The sequence below is a fragment of the Strongylocentrotus purpuratus genome, unplaced genomic scaffold (genome assembly GCF_000002235.5).
Source record: "Strongylocentrotus purpuratus isolate Spur 01 unplaced genomic scaffold, Spur_5.0 spur5_contig_853, whole genome shotgun sequence".
Classification (NCBI taxonomy): Eukaryota; Metazoa; Echinodermata; class Echinoidea; order Camarodonta; family Strongylocentrotidae; genus Strongylocentrotus; species Strongylocentrotus purpuratus.
The window spans coordinates 635,948-655,015 of NW_022145561.1; the positions used below are offsets into that span (position 1 = coordinate 635,948).

The 19,068-nt window shown below is 38.1% G+C and overlaps 1 protein-coding gene across 2 annotated transcripts; it reads left to right on the forward strand.

Annotated features, from left to right (window-relative positions):
• Positions 1–2,478: 2,478 nt before the first annotated feature.
• Positions 2,479–10,859, forward strand: LOC579194 (tubulin alpha-3 chain). Of its 2 annotated transcripts, none has more exons than XM_775024.5 (4): positions 2,479–2,667; positions 7,528–7,750; positions 8,692–8,840; positions 9,323–10,859. In XM_775024.5, the coding sequence occupies exons 1-4, from the start codon at positions 2,665–2,667 to the stop codon at positions 10,298–10,300; spliced, it is 1,353 nt and encodes a 450-aa protein (XP_780117.1). In that variant the 5' UTR covers positions 2,479–2,664; the 3' UTR covers positions 10,301–10,859. The 2 variants fall into 2 exon arrangements, with proteins under 2 accessions (XP_780117.1, XP_802011.1); XM_796918.4 differs by lacking the exon at positions 2,479–2,667 and adding an exon at positions 6,549–6,812.
• The last annotated feature ends 8,209 nt before the right edge of the window (positions 10,860–19,068 follow it).

Consider the following 19,068-nt stretch of genomic DNA (forward strand, 5'->3'; position numbering starts at 1 on the left):
ACTGCAACTTCTACATGTAATGTTATTGCGGGTATAAATAAAGGCTTAACGAATAAATGCACTCTGGTCTTCCTGCTGAACTCTTGTTCTAAGTAAGTTCTGGGTCCAGTATCATCACGTGGGGCAACAATTGATCGTAGGATTGATATTATTTCGACCATGAATTTTTGTTTGCGAGTGATTGCATTAAAGGCATCGTTTAAACAATGTTAAATCTGAGATACACGGCCCTAAATGTTGTCAGTGTCTGTATGTTGTGTAATATTGAAGTCCCCCCCCCCCCCCAAAAAAAAAATGCGCTTCAAAATGATCAAAATTTTACCATACTCGTTTTCCCTAATGTAGTTTTAGGAAACCGTTAGGAAAACGCAAAATGTGATTTCGATTTCCAATCATAAATACCTTGATAATCAGACAGGCGACGGCTCGTAAAAGTCATGGGGTTCCTTACTGACCTAGAGCTTTATAATTGTCATTGCAGCATGAGCTAAATCCAGGATTTTGTTTCAGAATCTGAGAAATTTACCCAATCCCTTTATTTATTATATGCAATCAATCGCATAAATCAATCGTATGAACAATTGCTAAACTTTGGTCCTGCATCAGGATATCGGGTTGTTTATGTTAATATCTATCACAGCCTATCATGACCTTCCCATGTTTCCCCTCTAAAGATAATCGATTTCACAATCACTTCCGGCAACGTGTTCCCTCTCATTTCCGATCATGACGTCAGTTCTTCCTGTTATTGGTTGAGTTCTTATCATAGGCCTTAACACAAAGGATACAGGTTGTTCGATTAGTTGCCATCAATGACCTTAACATATAAAAGATACATGTTGTAACCTATTTATTTCTAAAAGCTATGGATAGCACGACACGCACTATAACAACCATATTCGAATAAGGTTGTTGTATATCTCTTCATAATGTACCAGAGGTAATAATAAGAAAAACAATATTCTAAAAACCGATATTCTTCCTTTGAGAGGTGGTTAGTGAGAGGAGGGAGGGTGGGGGGGGGGGGGGTGGATGTCTGCAGAATATCACTGTACATAGAGATTTCAAAATCATGATTCATTATTTTACTATTTTACTCTGATCGAGACTCATAGCATTTTAAACTTTCACGTGATAACCCTACAGCTGTTATGGTACTTCAAATGGTACAAATATGTTGGGCAAGATATACTGTTATTGCTTTGAAATAGTCATTCAAGCCTTTAAAATCTATCAATAGGATAGGGCTGTGAATAGACAATGTGCTTTATCTAAGTATGTTCTCATGGTACTACGTATAATGTTGATGAATGCTCCCAATGTGCAATGATTTAATCTAATTTATGGATTTTGAACAAAAAACACACCATAATTCATCATATAACGACTACCCCTGCAATGTTTCCCCAGCGGCCCTCATGACCGCCCAACTCTCATCATCGCCCCCCCCCCCGCCCTAATTCCAAACATTTGAATGGCTCCCAAAAAGGGGGTGTGAATACAAAAAGAGTTGGCCTGTCATTAGAAACCGTTAAAGGGGCATGTTCCCCGTATCCCAGAGGGCGCTCAAAATATACGTGCTGGCGGACGGCGCTATAGTTGCCTATTGACACCAACAGAATACCGCTCTTACGCAGATGGCATGTTTCGATAACTACACTGGCGGGAACGTGCCCCTTTAAAGGGACATCCACACGTGACCTTGATAACAAACTATTCTAGAGGAAAGCAGAAATATCAGAGAAGTAGACCGGTGAAAATGTGAATGTAATCGGGAAAAAAGTAATGAATTTTTGAAAGTTGTAAGCACTATATAGGTATGGGTTCTTCAAATTGGCTGAATCGGTAATGTCTCTGTGATGTAGTGGCGGACAGCTTTCCCGTTTGTCTTAACCAAAAAATGACTAAAATTTCAAGCCTATAATAACATGCTATCCATAATAAATGTATGAGTAGTGCCCCAAGGGAGAGGGCACTAAGGAGAATAAAGAACTTAATGATATTCTTGTACTCGACTAATGGGAGAATTATTCGCGACTACGTCACAAACCACTTACCAAACTGCCATTGGAGATTTGCATGGACTTTGATCTCGTCTTCCAAACTTTCTTAATATTGGCCCGATTTATTTCAAATTGTCGCCATTCGGTTTGTCTTATTGTTCTGCCTATATAGAAATGAAATTTGTAACAAGGGTTGGATTTCCCTTTAAAAACTAATCGCCAACCGGCTCTCCCTGTCAGTTGCGGATCCAGGGGGGGGGGGGGGGTGCATATTTTCAAATTTTCGAGGGCAAACAAATAAAAGTGCTTACTACCCCCCCCCCCCCCCCCCCCCCCACTGAGCGCATTTTCGGGAGCAAAAAGAAAACAAATTGGGCCCCCACCCCTAAACAGTCCTGGATCCGCGCCTGCTTCCTGTTACTGGCGTTCACCCCGGACGTTCAAAGTTAGTATAAAACCTGCTGCTAGTCGATAAACCCAACTCACTTCAGATACTGAGCTAACTCGCTTCAGCGTCCCTCTCTCTCGCTTCTTGGTCCGCTCATCGAACACGGCTCTGAGAAGACGGAAGAAATAGAAGTAACTATATCTGCCAATATCACGAAATAACAATCCTCCTCAGTCTTTCTTCATTACCGTTGAAGCCGAAATCTACATCAATATGGTAAGTCATAACTGATCCTTCTTATTAATTCATTCTCTTAGTATGCCTCATACAACATGATTTTCTACTGAGTGATAGTTTAAATTGAGTTTGAAGTCTTCATGTGCTGGTCACAAAAGATTCAGAATCCAATATAAATAGTAGCCGGGTTCTTTTCTGTCTTGTAAGTAAAACGGCTAGGAGATGAATTTACGCTATTCTTTTTGTGTCATAAAAAAATAATCACTGTAACTGAAGACAGTTCTGTTAAATGTATCAACCTCTTTACTTACATTGCATAGCTATCGCTCTTATTTGATCAGATAATGCGTTTGGTCTTTAAGCCTGAACAAATATTCTAGTTTCGATTGCCACTTTAATAATATCCTCATTTTGAGCGTTGATATAATTGATACCGTAGTGGAGTGACTCTTTACTCTTCAAACCATTTTCACATCCATGTTTTCTTCCCTTTAATGGAGTACTAACTCCCCATGTCTTAATACAGGGTGATGTATTGTGTCTGAAATGAATTGTGTGCATTTGTGAGAGGGCTTCAAAATGAACGATATCCTTGTGAGATCTGGATAATATTCAATACATCTGAACGTTTTCTGTGGCTGTGCATTCATCTTCTGTATGGGGTTTATGAATCTAAACTAACATTAAGAATTTACGTCGATGCAAATGTTATCGATAAGAATTAATTAGTTGCCTCTTATTCGTGAATAGACTGAGTAGTAATATAGACTGTACAGGAAACAATGAAAAGTGTTTTTATATCCATAATGATAGTCCATTTCCGGCCTTTTGGTAAGTTTTAGTTGAATACGAAACTGAAATTGTCAATAGATCGCCCTTCGAGTGCAATTAATATGCATCACTATTATGACCACAGCAATACTTTCTAGAAAGTTGAAAATACTTTATCTGTCATTCTGTCAGTCTCCCCCCCCCCCCCCCCCCCCCCGTTTCAGTTTTTAGGTTTCCCTTTATTTGTTCATCAAATCAAAGTTATTGGGTACAGCCAAGAAACATTACTGAATTATTCAACAAATGTGACAATAATACTGGTGCTTACTCGAATCACGGTTGACAAATAAATTGTTTATCCGTAGTCAAAGTGCTGATTGACCACCAAGTAATCATAAGATAATCGAATAAAAGATCAATTTAATTGGCTCAGTAATTAAACAACGATGTTTTGCGTGGTTGCAAAGCAATAATTAGATTATGATAATGTAACCAATAAGACAATTATACACTGGGTTTTAAATCAAGAGAACGCTATCAACATGATCAAGAAGCAAAGTGAAATCTTTGGATGAGTTGTGAAAGAGATATGGACAGTGTCAACATTATCTAATACAAATGCCCGTGCTTCATTCCAATAATCCATATTCTGCAATATTTATTTAAACATATTTAAAAGTAGAAAGAAAAAAGTATAGGTTTTTCAGTAGTTCGCAGGAACAGAAGCTAATTTGAAACTTTACAGCAATTCCTGAATCCTTGAGCAGAGCCTAGCTTTGCCAGTCTCTTGCCGTTAAGAGCAGCTTAAGTACAGAGTATGTGTAGTATGCCGGCAGCATAGTCTCACGGTGCAGACAATGTAATTACGCACAGCGCTTGAGAAGGGCTTGTGCGTAAGCTTTCTGTTCCAATATCTTCCGGAAACTCCCATTAAGCTAAGCTACCCTGGGCATGATGTGGTCACGTGATGTGATATGGTGTGACCACCGCTGGGCCGGGAGTTCAGCCTCCTATCTTTAGAGCGAAAAAGAGGTAGGGAGGGAGAGAGAGAGAGAGAGAGAGAGAGAGAGAGAGAGAGAGAGAGAGAGAGAGAGACGATGAAGAAGAAGAAGAAGAAATATAAGAAATCCTATGACTTTCCACGAATCTATAATATGACGAAATTGTTAGCAGGGGTTACAAACATTTGAAGCACATTTCCCTTCAATTTATCTTAAAGTTACTATGTCCCTTTTGCAGCTAACATCAAATTATGTAGAACTTTGCAGGAATTATGAATATGTCATGATTGTCCTATCTGTTAAATTTAAACGTTAGCAGAGTCCTAATATTCAAATTATGCAAGGAAACCCGTTTACTTGCTAGATTTCACTGTTAGACACTATTGAGTGACTGACTGGCTTTTTTTATTCTTTGGTAATAACATACATAAAATGAGCTGTAAAGGTTAAATGAGCATTTGCCTACATCAATAACCCACTTCTTGTAATGGCCAAAATTAAACTGATTGAATCTTTGCGCAGCATAAAACGTACGACCATTCGGTACAATAGTCTGAAAATCAGACTATTACTTACTGGCTCTATAGCTCTAAAGTCAAATCGACAACTAGTAGTCGTTATTTTCCCACTTAAAGACATTTTCAAGCCCCCACCCCTTTTTTTAAGGGAAGTTCTAAATTAGTATTATCTTTCAAATGCCGTTGGAATTAAACCTTTTCATTTCTTTTTGGCCTGCAAATGGGACATAGTACCTTTAATAGTTTCTTCTGTTTTAATTTGGGCGAAACGCATTATATTTTTCGATTTAATTAAATGTTGTGAAAGATCATGGATGGGTGTTTGGGGGATACTACCTAGACTAGAGAGTGAGAGGTATATTTTTTTAGAAAGCCCCTTCCCCACCCCCACCCCCCATCGCGGCACAAATTTAAAAAAAAAAATCTCTTTTCGAAAATCAATTTCATTTTTTACTATCCACTGCTCATTCGTGAACTATTCTCCGACCGTTTCTTTTGTAACATATTTCATCCTGACAATCAAAATCTATAACTCAGCTTTTTTCATTGCCATAATAACTTTAAAGCCTGTCTGCACTAGTTTGATCAGGAGGGATTAGATCTCCCTGCATGGTCACTGACAGGGGGTTATCACTTCGAATCAGCTCTCACTTAACATAAGAAAAGGGGGATCATGGGTACCAACGGGTACTGCTTAGGCACTGTTTGCTATGTAGAGGGCGCAAGTAGCTACAAGTAGTGCAGTCCCGCTTAACCAGGAAAGCCGGACAGGAAATGACGCGGCCATTCTCCATGTTTGCAATCTTTGTCATCAGTATGATCGATCGATTTAATATCAACCTGCATCCTGGCTGTAACTTTGTTGCGGATCAAGGAAATCAGATAAACCGGCTCTGCTTCTTGCGTGAAGGAAGTATGCAGATAAGATTGAGCGCGTGAACATTTTAGATTTAGTTTGATGTAATGTATCGTATACAAAGGGGGAGTAGTAAAACGTGTTTTCTGATAATGATCATCCCTTTAAAGAAAACAGTTTAGTTTTCAGAAATCATTTCGAACGACTTAAGAGAATTGTTTTTCTCACTTATCAATCACACTGCACAAAATCATTTCCAGCTAAGTAATGGTCACACGAACTAGATAACTAATTAAATAATTGGATCTTTGTATTATTTTGTCTGTCCATAAAAACGGTAACACCACATAGCCTGGGTTCACTCAGTTTTGATAGTAATTTGTATCGTTATATTTGCTCGATAGCGGATTTTGGGGAGCGAAATCAAATATTGCATGCAAGAATTGGCAAATCCCAAAATGGAATTCCAAATACATTATTGAATTCTAAAAAAATATAAAAGTACGCGTTTTCATCCCCTTTAAAACGGCATTTGGGAGCACGTACTTATGAGGTTTTGCACCGGTACTTTCAAACATTCTTCTCCAAACATGGCAGAATGCCGATGGTATGCATGACTCTTCCCCGGCGTTATAATTAGCCAACTTCCGTGTCACCCCGAAAAGGGCAGCCTGTTGAGGAAGTGATTCAAAACATCCAATTTAGGCAACTTCTTACTCCTAATCTTTAGTATCCTATCACCATCTTATAACAACGAGGGTCCTGACACTGTGTTTACTACAAAGGCAGACGATTTCTAATTTTTTAGTCACAACGTCTAGAAGAGTTGCATGGATTACATTGGAAATCTATGCGACAGACATTAGGGTTATTTTCGCGAAGGTCGGGATCATAACGATTCAGGAGAGACCAAGTTGGAGGGAATAGTCATTTGGTGTCTGGCTGCCACTATCTTTTGATGATTATTTATTGCGGAGAGTTGGTATATTCAGAACCATGGAGAAAATTACGAAACTATACACTAAACAAGCTACCCGGGTAATTATATTCTTATATCTAGCATATACTGCTTGCTGGCAGTACATTCTATTCTTCTATCCCTTGGAGCCTATACAACTCGCTTTTTCATGTACCACAACCGGAGGGCGTTTCACAAAACTTGTCATCAGTGACAAATGACAGTTTTTGTTATAAACTACTGAAATCCTTGCTTCTGATTGGTTATAAACAGATTTGTCACTGATTTTTGAAATTTGGCATTGAAAAAAGGCGTTGTGAAACGGGTTCCAGATAAACTGTCGGTAATTTTTACTGGAGAATGACGAGACAGTCAATTCTTCATTAGTGGTGTTTTATGAAGTGCGCCACCCTGTAGTATAACGGCATGCATCAGCCATGACGGAATGGTTAGCCTGTTTGCATAAGTTGTGTTGTGGATGCTGTAACCAATCTTTGTAATTCATGGAGGGAAAGTGGAACCATTAATGTCCAACGTCAATGATTATTAGCATCCATGTCTTCGTACTGTTTCACTTTTAAAGTACTTTTGTCGGAACATGCCATTCACGTTGTCGCTTTCCCTTGCAATGCTGACGACTGTCAATATAGACGAAGTCGGCGATTTAATTGAGCTCGGATGATCACCCAAAAATGAGACAACTTTACATCTTGAGTAATTCTTGACAGTCAGATATATTCAAAGAAGTGGCTTGCATGTCTAACCTTTTTCTTTCCTGTTTTTCATTAACCACAGCGTGAATGTATCTCCATCCATGTCGGCCAAGCCGGAGTCCAGATGGGTAACTCCTGCTGGGAGTTGTACTGCCTGGAGCACGGGATCCAGCCCGATGGTATGATGCCTGGTGATACCTCCCCCGGCAAGGAGAATGATGCCTTCAACACCTTCTTCAGTGAGACCGGTAACGGGAAGCACGTCCCCCGGGCTGTCATGGTTGACCTTGAACCTTCGGTCGTAGGTAAGACTAAGAGCCATGCATGTCATGTATGCAATAATAATAATAATAATAATAATAATAATATGTCTTGTTTACCCAGTGTAGCCTCATCAGTTTTCATACTGTTCTCCCTGTGGGTCCTGCAATCATGATAATTATTACCCCGGTCATCGGATTCAGGCTTACCCACACACAATGTATGCACATTCTCCACTCCCTGGGTAGCATTTCAGTCAGGCGTCATTTTTACAAGCGCACACTTGCTAATCTAAGCACTTTAGCTTTCACATCCTACCCTACTGCAATCATCACGAACCTGTTTGGGCACCATGGCGTAGCAAAATTAGGCCACTCCATTCAGGAGGAACTGGAACAATTGGGCGGGTGGGGGGGGGGGGGGGGGGGGGCATCAGTCTTATACCCGGACATTTAAATGTGAATTTACAAGGCTACAGATTAAGGGGGTGCGGAAGATGTAACACGCGACTTCTTTACTCGTCCTTTAATGATACTGACATACAGAAGAAGAAATGTCAAGTTCAAGCTTAAGAACTTAAAGCCCCACTGTCCTACTTGTAGCTTCTTGCTCCCTCTTTATAGAAAACAATGCCTAAGCGGTGCCTGTTGGTCCCCCATGATCCTCTTTTTCTTATGTTACTTGAGAGCTGAGTTGATGAGATAGCCACCTGTCAGTGACCTGGCTGGGTGGTCTAATCCCTTCTGGCCCAGTAGTATTGCCGGTCTTTAACATCTTTTCTAAAGAAAAGTCCAATGACTAGCATGACTATAGACTATAGCTGCTAGACAGAAAAGGCGAGAGAAAGAAACGGGAATAGGAGGAAAAGAATAAGAAATCGAAGTAATTTGTTCATTAAAATAATAAAAATCATCATGATATAAAATACATGTTTAAAATGTAAAAAGTTAATGGGATGCTCAATATTTACGAATCTTCGTTTCAGATGAGGTCCGTACCGGTACCTACCGTCAGCTCTTCCACCCTGAGCAGCTGATCACCGGCAAGGAGGATGCTGCCAACAACTACGCCCGTGGTCACTACACCATCGGTCGAGAGCACATCGACAATGTCATGGACAGGATAAGGCGATTGGTAAGATTTTTTTCTTCAAATATTTATATGACTTAATTAAGTAGTATTGTTGCTGAACAAACATGGTCATGAAATAGGCCTAAAGTCCGAGCTATTTCGTCACATAATTATCTAACCGATAATCTCAGGGCAGTATTCATACACCCAATGATAATAGTCCAATAAATGTTTGATCAGACCAAATATGAAGCAAAAAGATATCATAATAATTCGATTTATGTTGGTAACTTCACAATACTCGTTAACGGCTGGGACACCAACATGGCCTCAAATCTTGGACGTATATAAACAAAAATAGCATGAAATATGGAAAATTGAGACATGCTACAAACAGTGATAATAGTAGATTCATACATTGTATATCGAAGTAGATTCTTATATCTCATTATATGCGTTTGATGGTAGCGATGGCGGCGTTGACAACCTTTGGGACGAAATCACCACAGCACAATGTTAATGGTTCCTTGTTATTTTCTCTTTAGGCGGACAATTGCAGCGGTCTCCAGGGCTTCCTTATCTTCCATAGCTTCGGAGGTGGAACAGGATCTGGGCTAAACGCTCTCCTCATGGAGCGTCTCTCCGTCGACTTCGGCAAGAAGTCCAAACTGGAGTTCGCCATCTATCCGGCACCTCAGGTTTCCACCGCTGTTGTCGAGCCATACAACTCCATCCTTACCACTCACACCACCCTCGAGCACTCCGACTGTGCCTTCATGGTCGACAACGAAGCCATCTACGATATCTGCCGTCGTAATCTCGACATCGAGCGTCCGTCATACCAGAACCTCAACCGTCTGATCGGCCAGATTGTGTCTTCCATCACCGCATCTCTGCGATTCGATGGCGCTCTTAATGTCGATCTGACCGAGTTCCAGACCAACTTGGTGCCATATCCAAGAATCCACTTCCCTCTTGTCACATACGCACCCGTCATCTCCTCTGAGAAGGCTTTCCACGAGCAGCTCAGTGTTTCTGAGATCACCACTTCCTGCTTCGAGCCTCTGAACCAGATGGTGAAGTGCGATCCCCGTCACGGCAAGTACATGGCCTGCTGTCTCCTGTACCGTGGTGATGTCGTCCCCAAAGATGTCAACGCCGCCATCGCTACCATCAAGACCAAGCGTTCCATCCAGTTCGTCGACTGGTGTCCAACTGGCTTCAAGGTCGGTATCAACTACCAGCCACCCACCGTTGTCCCTGGTGGTGATCTTGCCAAGGTTCAGCGTGCCGTCTGCATGTTGAGCAACACCACCGCCATCGCCGAGGCTTGGGGTCGCTTGAACCACAAGTTCGATCTGATGTACGCCAAGCGTGCTTTCGTCCATTGGTACGTCGGAGAGGGTATGGAGGAAGGAGAGTTTGCAGAAGCTCGGGAGGACTTGGCTGCTCTCGAGAAGGACTACGAAGAGGTCGGCATCGACTCCTGCGACGCTGAGGCAGAAGATGATGAAGATTATTAGATACCGCTGGGCCTCGGTTGCTAGTCTAGACGGTTTCTATGTACATCCATCGTAACAATCTGTTCCTTTATCATGTGTACAACTTCGTCATGAACTCCCAGCCTTGTATTAATGTTTAACAATGAAACGAATAAGACTACTAATCCTATATGAATAACGCCTTTATCAAATCTGTTCAGAGTCAGCAAGGCGTTAATTCTGCATTACAATAATGATTTAATGCCCTTCTGGCTCCAAACAGACGGTTTGTTCTATTATTTTTTTAAAACTTAAATACGATCAGACGTTAGTCGTTCCATCGACGGTGTGTGACGTATATACATGTTATGCCATGCTTCTTGCCATAGTCTTTCTTTGGGTCCCTCTGGTTGGAACCATTCTTATTACGTGTGCTATCAAGTGCAATTTGAGACAGTGAAAACCATGACTCGATGAGGCTAATGAAATCCATGTGCCTTTTTTCTGTCTATAATTAAAAAATACATTGATGCGTATGATTTATTGTTTCCATATCCGTGTTGATTACTGAATGTCAAATAAATTTGAGAACATAATTATATTATTACGACTATTTATTTTTCTCTTCAAAGTGTTCTTGCGTTGACTCATTCTACAAAAGATTGGCTCGCTCGCTTCGCCCTCTCGCAAAATTTAGAAACAAATTTCCCCATGTGTTCATGGCACTTGACGAGTGTCAGAGTGATGCAAAATGAATCTTCTGTAAATAAATTTGGGACTGGGATGACGCAAAAATATTATTTCTTAAAAGGGTGCCGTGACTAAAAAAGTTTTAAAAACGCTGCTTTAGTTGACCGTAACTAAAGGTACAATTTGTAAGCGACAGTGGGATATACAGGTAGTGAGAGGTACTCATTAATGCGTAATTACATCACAAGTAACAAGGGGAAGTTGAAAGTGATACTTATCAGAGCTGAAAAGGGCTATGTATAAGTAAGGCAAAGGTAATTTATTAAAAGGGGAAAAGGGCGATTTATTATAAAGGAAAAGGGGCGTTTGTGTAAGTAAAAGGGGCTCCTATCATAATAGGGTACTAATCAGAAGTGAAAAGAGGCATTTAGGAGAAAATAAGAAGGGGCACTTATTATAAAGAAAAAACTTGTGAAAAGTGGCACTATTGGAGTGTTCGATACGTGTGTGTGCGCGTGTATGTGTGTGTGTGTGAGGGGGAGGGCAATGTGCCCATTAACCCTCCTGTGGAGCGCCTGCTCTGCAGGCAATTTAATGTGCATGTTTAAAATACAGACTCTCTGAAGCTCTAACCTAAGCCACTACGAAATGGAAGGATTCAATTCAATTCAATTCAATTCAAGTTTATTTTTCATTTCCACAGAAATTAGAACAATATTTCATTAAAACAAAACAAAAATTTGAACAAGATAACATGTGAATAATATCATTTACAAATACTTAAACTGCATATAAACAAAATTTGAATAACATAATACAAAAAAAAAAAATTGATATTTTCTATGGAAATGGAGGGACCCATTAAAAAGTGGATACTTGTAGATTATGGGTCCCTCAAAATAACAAAGTAGCATTACACAAATTAGCTTATACAGAACAAAAAACACAAATATATTAATATAAAAGTTTGCTCTTTGTTTTAAAAAAAAATAAAAAATAAAAAATAAAGTAAAGACAATGACAAGCCCGCGACGAGGATGGACGTCAATAGAGCGTAAATAGAATGGAATGACAGAAAACAGGTTGCGAACAATGTAAAAGAGAGGGGACAGACATTGTACGCGAGCGAGAGAAAAGAGAGGGAGAGAGAGAGAGAGACCAATGTGACCTTCTCAGCATTAAATAAAATGCAAGCTTTCACACAAACTATACAACTTGTTTTTCTTTCTTGGATCATCGAGTCCAATGATGCTCCGCTAAAATGTTTGTTATGTTTGATTATTTATCTGATTAAATTTATTACGTATTATTTTGGTAGGGGGGGGGGGGCGTAGTACCACCAGGTACTGCAAAGCATGCTTTGCACATGCGCAAATACGAAGCGCCGGAAAACTAAATTTACTGAAATATCTAAACTAGCCCCTCCCCCCTCCCCCCCCCCCCACCGTCACTCTGATATACACAAGTGCCACACACCCGTGTCCATCAACCTCTGAAATGGACCCTAATGGCGTATGTATCGCACATGGGTCGAAACATGTAAACCTGAAGAGGTGCCCGGGGGGGGGGGGGGGTTGTGCGATCAGTGCTTGAAAACAGGACGCCGTATATCTGTTTTCAGCGCGCTGGTGCAAAGCCAGTCATGTTGGGAGTGACCCCCCCCCCCCTCCCCCCCCCCTCCCCCTCCCCCCCCCCCCCCCCCCCCTCCCCCCCCCCCCCACCCGAAGCACGCAACGCGTGGGTAACGCACCACCTTTGTTTACATTTCGAATGAATTCTGCCCATTCAAAATATACATCACACCAATTGCATGTATTTTTTTTTATCTAGTATAGGCCTATAATTATTAAGATCTTCACAGTAATGACTTATGGCTAAATAACAATTATTTTGTTCGAATTTTGTGGAAAAAAGCACATCTAGGGTTCTTTTATTATTTTCGGGGCTAATTTTTGTTTCCCTAATAATCAATTAATTTTGAACAGCCAAATACAGCTACTATAGGGCTGTATATACTGGGGCTGGGCCAATGGCAATGCTATGGGCTGGACCCCCTACTCCAGGTTCGGAGGGACCGCATGCGTGTTCCCCAAATCACCGGTAAAGGGGTACTTTTCCGCGGGACAAAGTCTGGCCCGCCATTGACTTTCACACCGGAGATAGGGGGTGCTTTCGAAAAGAGGGAACCTGCAAAGGCGTATAAATAACACTGAGTATTGGGAGGGGGGGGGGTTCGGTCCCCATTCACAGCCGGCATTTTCTTGGTTAGTTTTTTTTGTTTGGCATGCAATATGTTTTCGAGCATTCTACGGAAGTATTTCAAAGTTAGGTTTCTCCGCATTATTTTAATTGCTAACCTTCTAGTTTATCATTCTGGCCTTTCGGTGTCTGCTATACATTCACTGACCTCTACCATTGTCTGCTATAGCGAGCATTTTTTTTTTGGAGCTATGGTATCTTCAAAAGAAAAACGTCAAATTTTTAAAACGTCAAACGATATTTTTAAAGGTAGGCCTGCTATGTCCCATTAACAGGTCAAAAAAAGGAAATGGTTAAATTCCAACGGCATTTGAAATACAATACTTATTTAGAACTTCCCTCAAAACGTATAGGAGCCATATAAACAAGTTAATAGTCCTTCAGAAGAAAGCTATCAGGCTCATTACAAATTCAAATTACAGAAGTCCAAGTAATCCTTTATTTGTGCAACTTCAGATGTTGCCTCTTGATGAATTAGTCTCCATGAATTGTTTGATATTCATGTACAAATCTCAATCTGCTCAAAATAATTCATTTTTAAAAGATGCGTTTATTGTTAATTCGACTGTCCATTCGTACAACACACGTCAGAGAAATCTTATCCATCAGCCGTTTGCGAGAACACAAACTGCTTCGAACTCTTTTGTAATTAATTGTATCAAAGAATGGAATAAGTTGCCACAAAACATCAGATCCAGTCCAACACTACCTATGTTTAAACATACATGTCGAGAATATCTTTTTGAGAGATTACAAAATATGTTAAAGTAAATCCTGGAAAGCCATGTGTGTATGTGTGTATGTGGGTGTGTCTGTGTGTGTGTGCGTGGGGGTGTAACATTAAATGTTAGAGGAATAAGAGATAGGTTAAAAAGAGTGAATATTTTTGAATGGTGCAAAACTAAAAAGAATAGTATAATTTTCTTACAAGAAACATATAGTACAGTAGAGATAGAAGAGCGGTGGAAACAAGATTGGAGAGGGCCAATGTTTTTTAGTCATGGGTCAAACCATAGTAGAGGGGTTCTTATTTTATTTTCTAATCATTTAGATTTTGAAGAAAAAAAAATTAAAGTAGATGAAGAGGGGAGATACATTATTTTTAAAGGTGAAATACAAAGGGTTAAAATGCTATTGGTTAATGTTTATTTTCCAACGAGAGATAAAGAAACTTTACAAATTGAATTTTTGAAGAAGTTAGATGAAAGTATTTTTGATCAGTGTGATCGGGACTATTTAGTTTTATTAGGAGGTGATTTCAATAGTATATTGGATGGAAAATTAGATTATGTGGGGTCAAAAACACCGGTGAAATCTCGGGTTATTGATTTGATTAAGGAATTTTTAAATAAATACGATTTAGAAGATATATGGAGGAAAAAAAATCCGAATGTAAAGCAATTTACTTTTCGACAAAATTGGCCGGTGGTGCAAAGCCGTTTAGATTATTGGTTTATACCTTGTAGTGTTGAAAAATTGGTGGGTACGTGTGAGATTTTGGCATCTATTACGCCAGATCATTCTGGCGTTAGGCTAGAATTTAATGATCTTGTTGATAAGTTTGTTTTTGGGAAATCATATTGGAAATTTAACAGTAGTTTATGTATGGATAAAGATTTTGTTGAAGAGATGAATAAGGAAATACAGGAATTAAAAGCTGAATGGTCATTACAGATTTTGAATAAATTAGTATTTTGGGATTTTTTAAAGATGAAAATGAGAGAATTTATTATAACATACTCGCGGAAAAAGGCAAAAGCAAGGAGGGTTGAAATAGAACTGTTAGAGAAACAAATCAAGGATTTAGAAGGCGAACTGGTAGTGGGACCCACTAAATATATTGTTGATTGTATTGAGGAGAAAAGGGATAAACTAAATAAATTGTATGATTTTTCTCGACAGGGCATTAAAATAAGATCAAGAGCACCTTGGTTTGAAGATGGAGAAAACAATACGCAATATTTTGAACAGTTGTTAAAATCGAATAAAAGGAAAAGTGTAATTAGGGAGGTGTACAAAGAAAATGGGGAAACTACTAGAGATAAGGAGGAAATTTTAAAGGAAATTAAACTATTTTATAAAGATTTATATTCTTTAAGGGCTGATATAAATCAAAACGACCCTTTCTTTTTCAATGATATTTCAAAGTTAAATGAAGACAATAAGGAAATCTGTGAAGGTAAATTAACTAAAGATGAATGCTTGAAAGTTTTAAAAGAAATGAAATTGAATAAAACCCCGGGAAATGATGGGTTAACAGTTGAATTTTATTATACTTTTGGCCAGCTTTGGGTGATTTGTTAGTAGAAGTATTGAATGAAACATACGAAAGGGGGAATTAACGGCATCTCAAAAACAAGGGGTAATTACCTTAATTGAGAAGGAAGCGAAAGATACTCTCCATATAAAAATTATCGACCCATCACGCTTTTGAATGTAGATTATAAAATTGTATCTAAAGTTCTAGCAAAAAGAATGAAAGAGGTTTTAAATGAAATAATTCATCATGATCAAGTTGGATATATAAAAGATAGAAATATTGGGGAAGCTGTACGATTGATAGATGACATGTTATTTTATTCTATGCATTATGGGGAACAAGGGAAAGGGTTTTTTGTGTGCAGTGGATTTTGAGAAAGCTTTCGACTCTGTATCTCATAGATATTTATTTCAAATATTGAAATTGTTCGGTTTTGGAGATTCATTTTGCTCTTGGGTAAAATTATTGTATAAAGGGATAAGTAGTTGTGTTATGAACGGTGGTCACTCCACGGGGTATTTTGAAATAGAAAGGGGAGTAAGGCAAGGGGATCCATTATCGCCATATTTGTTTTTGGTTGCCATCGAAATTTTGGCGCATGCAGTAAGGAGGGACAACGGTATTAAAGGGATTACATTTGGAAAATCTGAAATTAGGCAAGTGTTATATGCAGATGATATGACAATATTTTTGAAGGATATTGATTCGGTTAGAAGGTTGCAATATATTTTTGAATCATTTGAAAAAATTAGTGGTCTTAAAGTGAATAAAACAAAGACACATTTTATGTGGATGGGTGAGGATGAAAACAAACCTGATGGGCCTTTATTTGGAAATTTGGTTAAGGAAATACATATTTTAGGGTTAGTTATTCATTAGATCGAAGTTTAAAAGATGATTTGAATTATAAAGAAATTCTAAGTAAAATAAAAAAATTGCTTGTATGGTGGAAACAAAGAGATTTAACTATTATGGGTAAAATACATTTGCTAAAAACTTATGCGCTTTCAAAATTAAATTATATTTCATCTCTCGTTATTGTCCCTCATTGGGTATATAAAGAAGTTGCAAAAATTTCATTTGAATTCATATGGAGGGGGAAAGATAGAATTAAACGGGCAATAATGTATCAGGATTATGACTTTGGAGGATTAAGAATGATTAATTTTGAAATGTCCGTTAAAATACAGCGCATAATGTGGATAAAACGTCTTTTATATGGAGAGAAAAGTTTGGGATGGAAATTGTTTTTTGATCATTGCTTACAGTTTGTGGGTGGTAGATTTATTTTTTTATGTGATTATGATTTAAACAAGATTAAACTCGTTTTAGATATTCCACCATACTATATGGAAATGTTGCAAGCATGGCAAGAGACAAGTAATTTAAGATATTTGGAGGGTTATATTAATCCAATTATTTTTAATAATCAGAATATATGTATAAATGGAAAAAGTATATTTGATAGATACTTGTTTGAAAGAGGGATTGTTCAACTGAATCATTTGGTTGAGAAAGGTCATGTTAAGCCTGTTAAATATTTTATGAACCTCGGTATGAAAGGTAATAATTTGCTTATGATTATTGATATTTATGATGCGATACCCAGGTTATGGAAGGATGATTCAGGGTTAATAGAATTCCTCGAGGTTGATTTGATAAGCTTTAATACTTATTTCCATATTTCTAGTAAAAAAATACAGTTTGTGGATGTGGGTTCAAGAACAATCTATGATTATTTCATCAAAGCACTGCAGCGAACGTATGATTTGCAGGTAAGGGATGGGCAAAATGACTATGATTTTATAGATAAAGAATTAAAAGAAATATTTGTGAGACCAAGAATTACTATACTCATTAGAAAACAACGGGAATTTCAATTTAAATTATTGCATGGAGCCATATACACTAATGAGCATCTTCATAGATTTGGTTTTGTTGGTGATAATTTATGTTCGTTTTGTAAGCAGGAAATAGAAACGTACAAACATTTATTTTTATCTTGTGGGAGCGTTCAAAGGTTATGGCAGGCTTTAATACAACTTTTTGAGTTAGATGAAATTAAAGATTTAGAATGGCGAGATATATTTGTTGGGTTGGTAGGTAGTTCATATAGAATAAAAATGTGTAATACTATCATTTTCATGGTGAAGTATGTTACATTTATGTCAAGATCGGGGGGGCGAGTACTAACTTTAGAAAAGATGAAAAAAAGCATTTTTAAGTATAGGGATGAGGAAAAGAAAATAGCAATTAAAATGGGAAAGCTAGGATCACATTTTTTAAAGTGGGAGCAGCTTAAGATTAATTAAGATTTGCTTTCTTCTCCACCGTGAGCTTGTTAAAAGCGTAACTCGATTTTGCGGCCTGGATAACTTATTTAGTATATTTTTCTTAAGTTGAGAATGTTGGCAGACATCCACTGAGTGAGTACTGTGTGTGTGTGTGGGGGGGGGGGTTAGGTGGGTGGGTGGGTGAGTATGTGTGTGAGTGGGTGAGTATGTTTGTGTGATAGAGGGTGAGTATGTCTGTGTGATGTAGGGGGCAGGGAGGGGGCAGGATTGTTTCAGTAAAATTATCTCCAGATTTGTTTTTTTTTGTAATATATAAGTAAATAACATTTACAATTGACATATTATGTTTAGGTACTTATACGTTTACTTTGTTGTTAAGTTATATTATACTGCAAATAAGTTTGTGTTTAATTATGTTTATGTAAAAGCATCAATATTGAACACGTTTATTTTATTCAATTGTATGTCATGGTTTGTGTTACACATCTGGAGAAATAAAACAAAATTGTTAAAAAAAAAAAAAAAAAAGTGTATGTGTATGTGTGTTATCTTTTTTTCTGTTCCCATATTTACTCATTAGTTATCATTGTAAATATGTTTTTGTCATCGGTTATTCTAAATACTGTTATTTTGTTTTTGTTTATGTACCTTTTAAGGGGCCCCTTATCACAAGCTCTGCTTCTCCGGGGTCCCAAACCTATCATGTTTTTTTATTTCTTTTGTGTCAATTGATTGTAAAATGTTGTGTTTGATTGGTTTGAATAAACTTGAACTTGAACTTGAACGAAAGGGTTTGAAAATGTTTTTTGTTGGAAAATAACGACCATCAGTTGTCGAATCGACATAGGTGATTGCAACCACCTAAGTAATAGTTTGATTTTCAGACCCTTGTACCGAATGGTCGTACGTTTTTGTGCTGCACAATTATTTAATCAGTTTTATTTTGGCCATTTAAAGGGATAGTTGAGTTCTGTTGCAGAGGGCGCTACACAAAATAATTGTTTTGTGAGATAACGAAAAACTGAGTGTCAAATTTGAAAGAACATACAATTTAAATGACAAAATCATATTTGTTTGAGTAAAATCGGTTCAGAGACGGCTGAAATATCCATAAATATAACGATTTCTAATACTTATACCACCTTTAATATTAGATAATTTGAAAAAAGCTGTTGAAAAAACGAAAAAGCGCCTTTTATGTCGTATTTCAGCCAATGCCGATGTTGGCTTTTTTGTTGGCATTTTCGTGTTGGTAATATTACGCACAACCCATGTATTTTTTTATATTTTTTATTAAATAAATGATT